The 12,660-nt window shown below is 38.4% G+C and overlaps 1 protein-coding gene across 4 annotated transcripts in view; it reads left to right on the plus strand.

Moving 5' to 3' along the window:
- Nucleotides 1-12,660, plus strand: part of ARID5B (AT-rich interaction domain 5B) — a 192,812-nt gene that overhangs the window by 81,161 nt on the left and 98,991 nt on the right. For 3 of the 4 annotated variants that reach the window (XM_055590242.1, XM_055590248.1, XM_055590263.1), the window contains one exon: nt 12,194-12,424. The exons of the other annotated variant lie outside the window; for it this stretch is intronic. In XM_055590242.1, coding sequence (XP_055446217.1) covers nt 12,194-12,424 — 231 coding nt within the window. The remainder of the gene's footprint in view (nt 1-12,193; nt 12,425-12,660) is intronic. 4 annotated transcript variants of the gene reach the window in all.

The following is a 12,660-nucleotide window of genomic DNA, read 5'->3' on the forward strand; positions in this document are numbered from 1 at the left end:
GACAAGACGTTCAGATGTTAACTGCAATGCTCTCTATAGACGGTTGGCATTTTCCAGTGGCCCTTCAAAGATCTAGGAGGGATAACAAGAAATTAGGACACTGACTGTGCCTTTCAGGAGTTGATAGCTTAGTTACTGGTTGGAGAGACACCTCTTTTCCTTTCAAGAAGCAGTGAAGAGTGCATCCAGAAAGGAAATATAACCCTTGCCAGGTAGTCCTCCTTTTTTAAAAAGTTGCATAAAATGTATGCATATTTACCACTGTAACCATTTTTAAATGTAAAATTCAGTGACACCAAGTGCATTCCTCATGTTGGACAACCATTACCACTATCTATTTCCAGCTTTTTCATCATCCTAAACAGAAACTCTGTACCCACTAAGCAGTAACTCCCCATCCCCTGCCTCTGGCCCTAGCCCCAGCCCCTGGAAACATCTATTCTACCCTCTGTCAGAATTGGCCTATTCTAGATACTTCATATAAAATAGAATCATACATTATCTTGCCTTTGGCTTATTTTACTTAGCATAATGTTTTCAAAATTCATTCATTGTTGCGTGTATCAGAACTTCATTCCTTTTTATGGCTAAATAATACTCCATTGCATGCATAACCACACTGTTTGTTTATCTGTTGTTGAACACTTGAGTTTCTACTTTTTGGTGCTCGTAATTAATGCTGCTGTTAATGTTGATGTTGATGTACAGGTATCTGTTTGAGTTCTTTGGAATATATACCTAGGAGTGGAATTACTAGGTCATAAGATCATTCAATATATAACTTTTTAAGGAACTTCCAGATTGTTTTTCACTGTAGCTATACCATTTTACATTTTCACCAGCAAAGTATCAGAGTTCCAGTTTTTCAACATCCTCACCAGCATTTGGAGTTTATTGTTTTTGTTTTTATTTATATTTTAAGTAATAATAGTATTACTGGTAGGCGTGAGGTAGTATCTACGGTTTCGGTTTACATTTTGCTAGTGACTAATGATATTGAGTAATTTTTCATGTGCCATTTGTATGACTTCTTTGGAGAAATATCTATTCAAGTCTTTTTAAATGGAATTGTTTCTCTTTTTGCTGTTTTAAGAGCTATTTGTTTTCTGTATGTTAATCCTTCATTTACTATATGATTTGCAAAAATTTTCTCCTGTTCTATGGGTTGTCTTTTCACTTTCTTGATAGTGTCCTTTGGTACACAAAAGTTTTAAATTTTGAAGACGTCCAGTTTATTTTTTGTTCTTGTTGCCTACACTTTTGGTGTTATGCTTAAGAAACCATTGTGAAATCCGAGTTAATGAAGATTTCCTCCTGTGTTTTGTAGTCTTAACCCTTAAATGTGAGTCTTTGATAAATTTTGAGTTAGTTTTTGTATATGGTGTGAGGTAAGGGTCAAATGCATTCTTTTCCTATCAATACTTAGTTTTCACCCACATCATTTGTTGAGAAAACTGTCTTTTCCCATTGAATAGTCTTGGCACCCGTCCAAAGATTTGAAAGTTTATTTCTGGATTCTTTATTCTATTGGATCACATTTGAGCCTTATGCCAGTACCACACTGCTTTGATTACTGTAGCTTTGTAGTAAGTTTTGAAATAGGACCGTGTAAGTCCTCCAGTTTTGTTCTTTCTTAAGATTAACTGCTTGAGATCTCTTGAAATTCCATATAAATTTGCCAGATGTTCCTGGGCTTCCCTGGTGGCTCAGATGGTAAAGAATCTGCCTGAAATGCAGAAGACCTGGGGTTCAGAAGATCCCCTGGAGAAGGGAATGGCTTTACTCTAGTATTCTTGCCTGGAGAATTCCATGGACAGAGGAGCCTGGCAGGCTACAGTCCATGGGGTCGCAAAGAGTCAGATACAACTGAGCGACTAACACACTTTGCCAGATGTCTACTTCTTAAAAAAAAAAGTTGCACAGTAAAAATGCAGACAAAGAAAATAAGAATCCCAGATAATGTCACAATCTAGGTGTACCCACTGTTAATGATTTTTAGGCATTAGACAAGACAACATGGGATATCTCTTCACACCTTATAGGATGGCTGTCAAAAAGACAAATAATGACAAATAATGGCAAGTGCTAGAAAAGATGTGGACATATCAGAAGCCTCATAAACTGCTGAAGAGATTGTAAAATGGTATAGCCACACTGGAAAACAGTCTGGCAGTTCTTTAAAAGGGCAAACGTAGAATTGCCATATAACCCATCAATTTTATTCCTAGGTATACATACACAAGAGAAATGAAAACATATACCCACACAAAAACTTATACACAAATGTTGATAGCAGCATTATCTTTAATAGCCAAAGAGTGGAAATAATCCAAATGTCTCATCACTTGATGGAATGGATAAATAAAATGTGGTATATCCATACGATGGGATATTATTAACAATAAAAGGAAATGAAATGCTGATTGTTGTTTAGTCGCTCAGTTGTGTCCCACTCTTTTGCAACCCAAGGACTGTAACCCACCAGATTCCTCTGTCCATGGGATTTCCCAGGCAAAATTATTGGAGTAGGTTGCCATTTCCTTCCTCCAGGGGATCTTCCCAACCCAGGAATTGAACTCACATCTGCACTGCAGGCAGATTCTTTACCTGGAAAGCCTTGAAATAGTGATATGCTCTACAATATGTATGAACCTTGAAAGCATTATGCTAAGTGATAGAAGCTGTTATAAAGAACTACATATTGTGTGAATCCATTTATATTAAATGTCCAGAATAGGTAAATTTATAGAGATAGAAAGTAGGTTATTAGTTGCCTAGAATTGATGAAGGGCAAAGAGATGTGGAATGAGGGGATATAGGGGTTCTTTTGGGAAAATGAAAATGTTATAAATTTAATTATAGTGATAGATGCAAAATTAAATATACTGAGAGCTTGTACATTTTAAATGAATGAATTATTTGTTATGTGAATTCTATCTCAATAATGCTATTAAGCAGAAGACAAGAGGTTGAGCATATTATTTCATACCTTTCTTATTTTCACTGACTCTAACAGAAGCATCTTTGCCAGATCTTAAATGTTATTTGATTTTATTATGTTTAATGACCACAGAGTTTTAATGAAAGTAGCCATACTGTGTGGAGAAGGCAATGGCATCCCACTCCAGTACTCTTGCCTGGAAAATCCCATGGACGGAGGAGCCTGGTAGGCCGCAGTCCATGGAGTTGCGAAGAGTTGGACACGACTGAGCGACTTCACTTTCACTTTTCACTTTCATGCATTGGAGAAGGAAATGGCAACCCACTCCAGTGTTCTTGCCTGGAGAATCCCAGGGATGGGGGAGCCTGGTGGGCTGCCGTCTATGGGGTCGCACAGAGTTGGACATGACTGAGGTGACTTAGCAGCAGCAGCCATACTGTGATGTTATTTTTCCAGATATATGTTCTGTTATAAAGTATATATAAACACACACATACACATGTGTATGTATGTATATATGTATAGAATGGGGCTTCAAAATGCTAGGCATTAGGTAATCAACATTAATCAATTTACACTTTTTGGTGTTTAGTGCTTCATGAGTTCAATTCGGTTCAGTTGCTCAGTCGTGTCTGACTCTTTGCAGCCGCATGGAGTGCAGCACACCAGGCTTTGCTGTCCATCACCAGCTTCCAGAACTTATTCAAACTCATGTTCATCGAGTCAGTGTCACCATTCAACCATCTCATCCTCTGTTGTCCCCTTCTCCTCCTGCCTTCTGTCTTTCCCAGCATCAGGGTCTTCTCCAGTGAGTCAGTTCTTCATATCAGGTGGCCAAAGTATTGGAGTTTCAGCTTCAGCATCAGCCCTTCCAATGAATACTCAGGACTGATTTCCTTTAGAATTAGTGCTGCATACACAGGCTTTCCCCCCAGATATAAACCATGTGGGAAATGATGAGATTTAGCCTGATCAGTGTTGACTACTTGTGAAATAATCATGTCCATGAAAGTCATGACAAATAGTGATTAGTCATTTTGTTAAGGCACAAATTCACATCTTATATGCTAAGAGCCTAATGTGCGGAAGTTAAATCATTTAGCTATTGATCTGTCCAGCATCTCACTTTAGTTAGGTTTATTCATAAGTTTGGGGGTTCAGGAGGGTCTCTCCAACGTCAAAGGCTTACAAGGCAGCTGCAGTAATGGTATTATGGTTCTTGCAATGACAGCAGACGTAAACTAAAAACTGAAAAATAAAAAGTTGGGTAGCTATTATTTTTTAAGACCAATTGTGCTAATGATGGTCTGATTTCCCTCTCTTATAGCAACTTTGTCATGGTAACCAGAGGGGCTAACTGAATCTTAAAAGTAGCTTCCTGTAAACCAAGAGAGGGTTGATTTAAACTAAGTTCCAATCCAATCCAATAGCCTTACTTGGGTCACTAGTAAATAAATAAATGCATAAATTAATCTCTGAGAAAACTTTTGGCACAATTTTAGAGTAGGAGAAATTTTGTCCAAGCTCTGGGTCCTATGTGGTCTCCTGGGCTTTTTATATTCTCTTGTTCAGACACTGAAACTCATTAACAGTGAATAGTTGACTTGTAGCTAAACAGTTAACCCTGTGAATGGGAGGCAGGTCAAGGCAGGTCAGGTCCCTTAGAATTACACCCCAGATGTGGTCACCACTTTTACCTACAGGTCTGTCTAGGCATGTGATCTCACCAGTAGATACACCTGCTACATAATCCCTGTCTTGTGTGACCTTTAAATGTCTGAGATGAACCATGTGGGTATCACATGCATAATTCTCAAGAAGAAATCTAATGTGGCTTTTAAATGTGGCTTAGAATTCAGTGACTGCTTGGTGGATGCTTGGTGGTGGAGGCTGGCTTTGCCTCCCAGTGGGTTCATTTGTTCCTCGAAATGATGGCATGCTTGGTTTTAGTTTAGCTTTCTGTTGTTTTCTTTTTTGGGTGATGAAGTAATCGTAGGACAAAAGCTGATATTAACATATTAACACATATTTGTGTGGCCGTCCATTTGAAGTGGTTTGCTTTTGGAAACAGCTGGTTAAAACCCTGGGTTTTTACATTTGAAATATTCTTTGTTCTGTTTGCAACCCTGAACTGGCATATTTTCCCACATTTTATAAGTTCTAAAGTGATGTTTTTGTTGCCTGTCCTGGGAAGATCTATCTTTCCATTTATCAAAACAAATGGCAAGCTGGGGACCATTTAAAATAGTTTGTTTTTTTTTTTTTTAGTTAATAAAGCCAATCTTCTTGTTCTGTTATGTTAAAAGGACATTATCTTTTTATTGTCAGTTCTGTTCGGCTAGGTCTGTTTTCTGTCTTAGCGATCTGAGGACTGCCCCACTTGCTTGCTGTGTAGAGAATTACAAAACCATTAAGGGTGGGGCAGCACCAGCTGACTTACAGTACAAACCATTTCTCAAAATAACCACAACAGTGCAATACTGATGTGCAATTTACGTCACAGTCTGTTTTTATGAAATAGTTTGTGGCATTTTCATTTCTATTCCGGATGGAATCTTGTTCTCTCTCCCTTTTAATCAGGCATTTAATTTATTTTTATCATTAATATTTTCCACTCCTTGTCTTGGCATGCCTCCAATTTAACAGCTTTGATGAGGGAAAAAAAAAAAAAAAAGCCCGATCTTTCCCCACCCCAACTCTTCAACATCAGTTTAACTGTAACTGTATTTTCCCCCTTGATGTGCAGTAAGTTTGGGTACTAAGTTGACTGCCTTATGAGAGATGTAGGGACACATTACACATTTATACAGGTTGTAATCAGAAATTGATAAAGTTGACGTACGGCTTTGAATTTTAAACACTTTCAACCAATTCAGGCTATTTAGTTACAGGCACTGCTGCATTTTCCCTTTACAAATGCCTTTCTGTATAATGTCCTGTAATTAGAACAGGAAATCATTGAGTAACTGTAAGATGAATAAGAGCACTTAGACTGAAAGGAAAATTACCTTCCGAGAAATTATATGCCTTTTTTTTTTTTCTGCATGTTACAATGTTGGTAATGATAGTAACAGCTGTAGCTACTCTTATCTGTAGAATTTTCAGGCTTAGGTTTTCTGGAATAAAAAAAATTTTCATTTTCAGTAATAATCAAAAATGAATGGATGGAAAATAGGAAATGCCTAATTATGACAAATATTCAGTGTCACAACAGAGCAGCAATTAAGTGGAAACTTCAATATAATTGTCAATAGCAGTAAGAATTGGAACACTGCCAGGTATATAAAGTTGATGCTTTGCCGTTGGTTGTTGCTAGGAGCACAGTGAAAAGTATAAAGCTTTGAGAAAGGAATGCCTAATGTAATAAAGTAACAGAAAGAAACATAAATCTTTGTAAGAGCCTCTCATATTGACATTTATTTTACTTAAATTGTCTGAAAACTAGACATCAAGCTTTATAACATGAGCAAATTCATATTTGCTTGGGGAACAAAAAAAAGAACACTGTATATTTTCCTTGAAGGACTAGGGACATTGTGTCTCAAACATAACCTTCATACATATTTGGAATCTTTTAAGTGAAAATCTTTAAATGTTTGTTTCTATTGGCATCCAAATGCATTTGCCCTAATACGATTAAGAGAACTAAAGGGCAAAATACTTGGCAGATTTTTCACTTGAGGTAATTAGGTGCAGGAAGGAACATGCATACTTTTTCCACCAGGCTCTATAAAATCCTGGTGCGAGGGTTTTTTAAGCTTTTTTTTTTTTTTTTTTTTTAAGCTTACTGTGATGTTAGAAGTAGATTATAGTGGTTTTCAGTAAGCATACCAGTGTGATGTTTCCGAAACAAGCCTTCTCTCCTCCCCCTAAAATGAAAAAGAAAGTTACATTTCTAAATTGTTGTGTAAGAGATAAAAGCAAATTTCTCCTCCGGAATTTATGTTTTCAGCCTTCTGTGCATTTGGCCACCATTATCTATTTTAAAAAATAGCATTATGGATATTTGAAAGTCAATGCTCCATTAATTCATTGTGTTTGCTATTTCATGCATCTCTCTTTTTACAAAGAGAACTTGCAACATGCTATTCAGAATGAATGCGGGCTCTTACCCTCTCCCCCCACCCTCTTCCCACCCCCAGTCCAATGCTAAGGATTAAAGCAATGGTATACAGTTACTGTTTGAAAAGCTTGGGTGGAGTCTCACGTTATAATTATAGTTTCTCAGTGGAATTCTGTTTTGGACTTTGAAAATATATAAATAAGTGAAAAATTGACATTGAGGGAGGTTAACAAAACGTGTAATTATGATATAAGTGCAGGATTAGAGTAATTTTTGTTGAGCATTATAAGCAGTGTACTTTTAGGTATTAACTTTTAATAGGCAAAGTTCTTTTCATTGAAGTTGAAATGAGGTTGAGTCATTTGGGGACTCATTCCCTTTGAATATTTCATTTTAAAATAGGCATACTCATAAGCATACTCACTTTTTTTTTTTTTTTTTGGTGGAGGGGGTACTTGAGGAATGGGATGACATTTTAATAGAATATCATAATTATGGTCTGAAATTTCAGTCTTTGGTACCATTAATTTATTGCTGGTTATTTTCTGTTGACAGAAATCAAATAATGTATATATAATCCAACCAACTGCAGCCAACTAGTGTGTGTTAGAGAAAGATTCCTTAGGGTAATACTTTGATTTCTTTCCCTATGTGGGTGTGGCTGAAAGATAATCTTTGTTCCAGGAACACTTTGTTTGTCTTTTGCTAAACAAATGTGCAATTTATCCACTCTTTATTCGTTCTTAGATTTATCTGCTAGACCTATTATGAATTGGAAAGGGGGAATGTCCTACACAGCCTTATTGTCAGCCTGATTGTCAGTTTCATGCGTAACTTTGTATAGGAGTGTTTGTTTATGTGGGTATGAAATGCATAGGAGGTAGGAAGTAACTGAGGAATTTAAAGAGGAATTCTTGAAAGGATTGTTTGGCTTTGTTTGTTTCTTAGTGTACTAGGGCAAAATAAAATATGACAGCTGTTGAACAATTTGCTTTTTTGTAGCTGTGTCAGGAAAAAGTTAATTTAATGCGAAGGCTTAGGAGGCAGTTATAGGATCATAGAATTTTGGACTTGGAAAGCACTTCCAAACCCATAGTTTTATATTCACCTTTCATAGTAAAGTGACCACACTTTGCCTTGGAAAAAAAAAAAAAGTTTCTTCAGTTCATGAAACCTCTGCCTAAACCACAAAGAAGAGACTCAGGGTATCTTCACTCAATGAAACTTTGACCTAGATGAATTGTTGGTTCTTCCACATCTCACCTTTACACTGGATCTTATCTTGACTCTCACCTAGAATGCTTGTTCACCTCTGCACAGGAGTCCTCAGGGTCTCATGGGCTTCCTCTGCTTTTTGTAAATATTAAAGGCAGCTCCTCTGGGAACATCGCATTGTAAGCTTGGAAATTTGCCCCTGTCCAAACAATGCTGAAATTCTGCTCCAAATAGATGGTTCTGTTCATATACAACAAAATTATAATTTTTTTTTTTTTTTTTTTTAATCAGTAACCACTACCACATAAGGCCGGGTCCCAGCTGTGCTAACCTCTCAGCCATGGGTAGGGATTCTAGGCTTGCACAACCTAAGAGTTGGCTTGATTTCCTATCACGTAGATAGAAAGTAAAAAGTTGGTCAACATGAAGGTGTGTCAATATTGTTAAATTGTTACAATGGGAATTGAGGTATTCCACAATAACACTAACTTAACCAGAGTAGAATTCTAACTTAGAACAGGCTGAATTCCACAGTTGTGGATGAAACAGACGTCTCCTATTTCATTTGATCAAAGACCACCATCCTCACTCCTAATGTTGTAAATTAGTTAAATCCCTTCAACAGCAACAATATGTCAAAAGGAAAGATAATTTACTTCAGCCACACCCATATAGGAAAAGAAATCAAGATATTACCCTAAGGATAATGTTATTTTTATTGACATTTTGGCATAATGAAAAGCTCATCAAGCTTGAAGTTAAAAAGTTGAGTTATAATCTCATCTCTATCACTTTCTAGTTCCTTGAGATCCTAGAGTAGTCACGTGAGAGTCTGAATCTGGACTTTCCCATCTCTAAGGGAATATTAACAAGGTGTCATGGCACTAATAGTGTTGTTGTGAGAAACAGCAACAAAGATATGTTGTGTGAAAGGCCTTTGTAAATTTTAATGTTTTACTGTTAGCACCAGCCATCGCAGTAATATTTTTGCTCTGCTTTCTAAGCAGGAAAGCAGTTCCTCGTATTTTTGTTTAAGAGTGCTTTTTTACATTCACTGTCTTCTGTGATACCTGTAACAATGTTAGTGAAGTGTAAAAATGTTAGTAAAGTGGCAAAGAGAAGGGAATTTGGTCCAGTATTGTTTCAGAAACAGTGGGGTTTTGGATAGAAACATAACCTGAAACTAGGAAAATATATATGTGTGTGTGTGTGTGTGTGTGTATGGAGAGAAAGATCAAAACCCAACTGAGTAAATCATTGTAAGTCTATGCAAAAAAGCTAAACTCAGGTGGTGTTTTCACATTTTAATGTACATGAACTATCTGGGAACTTGTCAGAGATAATAAATTCCTGGGCCACTGCCTTAGAAATTCTGAATCGGAGGTTCTTAAGGTTCTCTGCCTTCCTGCATTCTCCTGTGTGATTCTGATATGGGCAGTCCCAGAACATTCTTAGAGATGCTGTCTCCAGAATGAATGGACATCGTTCATAGCATGTGTTTCCATGCCTTGGGATCAGAGGAAATTTGCTTTTTTTTCTTCCAATAGAAAGAAAAGGACTCAAGGTTTGTTTAGCGTTTTATAGACTGTGTGAAGAAATAGAGACAAATGTTTCAAGGATGAGGGAATTAAAAAAAAAAAAAAAGTCATTTCTAAGCACAGAATATAGCCAGGGACTGATTTCATCCAGAAGAGATAATTAAGAACCTAGAGATGGCATCCTCATGGAGAATGAAGGAAGGAAGTGAAGTGGTCCCAAGAGTCCAGGTGACATCTTCTGCTATAAAACCAACTCTGAAACATCCATTTTTCCCCCATTGTTCAACCTTAGAAGTATGACTTTCTCCATTTCAAGAACGTGTAGAGACACTAGTACAGCACCGCCCCCCCCCCCACACACACACACACCACCACTCCCATCGCAGAAGTGAGATCAACAGGCATTGTTATGGTATTTACTATATACCAGAGATGGTGTCAGGGGCTGAGCATGCTGAAATAAACCCTGGGGGTTCATGGTTATACTCCCTGACTGTCATCTTGGATGATCTTGGACAAATCTTGGTCATCTTGGACAAATAGAGTGCAATAATGTAATTGACACATTAGAGGCTGCTTCTTCAAATAGTACTCAGACACTCTGGAATTCTGATGATGTTTTTGTAAATATTTTCACTAACACTTTTTTTCACTTTATAGAAAGCACAAATTTGAGCTAGTGTCTTGGGCTACTGTAGAAATCTCAAGTGGGCATGCCTTGGGACATGTATCAGCATCTTCGAACTATTTTTCATTGGGGACTTGGCTTCAGTGTAAATGTATTTCCATTTAATTAAGTGTGCCAGCTGATGAAGTGGCTACCCACAAACCAGGCAGGAGTCTAAGCAACATAAACTGTTAAAAGATGTCATCTTGAAAGCAGCTAAACATCTCCATTCTGGAAGAAGCCTCCAGCCTGAGGAACTAAGTGAACATAATTAGAAATACATCTGGGTATTGGCCTCCTATCTGAAAGGGTCACATGCACACCTTCCATTGGTACTGGTTATGCTCCATCATTATGTTCTGTCCTTCCTCATTCGTCTCCCACTGGTTGCCAGATGGCCATGATAATGTTGGTATCCTTAACAACTGTTTTGTGCAATTCCCTGCAGCATGGTAAAGGCTCAAAATATTGAGTGTTTTCCCTTTGGATAAGCAAGTGACATATCTGGGAATTGCTTGCACACGCCCTGATGGTGTGGTTACAGAGAGTGATGGCAAACTGGGTCATGGAGCCCCAATCCAGCTTGACATTGTGCAGGTGGCAGGATACCAAAGGGGAGGAGGAGGTTGCCATTTCTCAAGCTTAAGCTGAAAGAAGGATTAATCCATGCAGAATCTAGTTTTTGTAAATATGGTGGCATGCGAATAAGCATTAAGATTGTTATAAGAGGGAGCTTCATTAAAGTTGCTGAAATGTTCTCCTGAGTTAAGTTGGTTCTGATGGAGCTCTCACAAGGATGCTTGGGGAGTCCTCTCGGTGTGGTTCTCTGAATTGTGCCAAGTTACCAGATGGATTTGAGGAACATTAGAAGATAGGGGGTATGGGTCCGGGGGAGGGCAGAGAAGGTGGATGTATCAATCACACTGAGATAGATCACACTACAAAACAACCTCCAAATCATACTCCACTTGAAACAACAAGTGTTTATTTTGTACATCCATTTAGGACCAACCAGGTGCTTTATTCCATGTTATCCTCACTCAAGACCAAAACTGGCTGAGTAGCCACTATCTGAACCATTACAGATGTCCAGAACAAAGGGAGGGAGACAGTATGGTTAGTTGCAATCTGGTTCTTAAAGGTGCCACCCACTCTTGCCATATTTCACTGGCCATAACCAGTCACATGGCCACTTGTCCTCAATGGGTGGTCTTTCCACAGGACCATAAAGGGGGCAAGATATATTCATTGAACAGCACTAACAACCAGCAGAGCAGGTGATGATGTTCTGGAGACCCATGGATATCTCTCTTGGGCCAGATGGCCTTTAGACAGGCTTCAAGCACTGAAAGATTATATAATCCAAAATAAAAGCAACACGAAACTGTGGAAAGAAATACAAAGAAGCTCAACAAAATTCTGAATTTTCCTATGGATAAAATAATGATATTAATTATAAATAAAATATATTTATGCACATCAGATTCTTTCAAAACAGTTTTCTGGTTCTGCTGCTTGCCAGAGACCTAAACATTCTTCAGTCTGTCTATGGGGTTATGGATCCAACTCTTTCTTTATTGGTACCTGAGGCTTTTTCATGGAGCTGCATGAGTAATGGGACTGAGGCTAAAGATGAACCAATACAAGAATGTTGCTGAAGACTATATTTTTAATACAAAACCAGAGGTGAGCATTGAAATGAGGCCATGGTTGCCACAGTTCTTTGTTGGAGGGAGGAAAGTAACGGAAGTATTTTCTCGATTGTCTAGGGGAGGACGAGGAAGAAACGAACGTGATCGTTCTCAGCTACCCCCAGTACTGCCGCTACCGCTCCATGCTGAAGCGCATCCAGGATAAGCCGTCTTCCATTCTCACGGACCAGTTTGCGTTAGCCCTGGGGGGCATCGCAGTGGTCAGCAAGAACCCTCAGATCCTGTACTGTCGGGACACCTTCGACCACCCGACTCTCATAGAAAATGAGAGCATATGCGATGAATTTGGTGAGTCTTTTCATGATATTTTTTTTATCCTACATGAAACTTGTGCGTGTGTGGCTGGTTGTTTTCAGTTCTTGTTAGGAGCAGTGGTGGGGAACGGGGCTGACTTTCACAAGCCTGGTGTGCCGCCCCCACCCCCGTCTTCCCCCAGTGATTGCGGCAATAAGACGTCACTGCCTCCTTGGCAGCCTCTGTTTCCCAGGGCACAGGATTATTATTTAGAATTTGTTGTTCAAGAC

Source organism: Bubalus kerabau, chromosome 1 (assembly GCF_029407905.1).
Source record: "Bubalus kerabau isolate K-KA32 ecotype Philippines breed swamp buffalo chromosome 1, PCC_UOA_SB_1v2, whole genome shotgun sequence".
Lineage (NCBI taxonomy): Eukaryota > Metazoa > Chordata > Mammalia > Artiodactyla > Bovidae > Bubalus > Bubalus kerabau.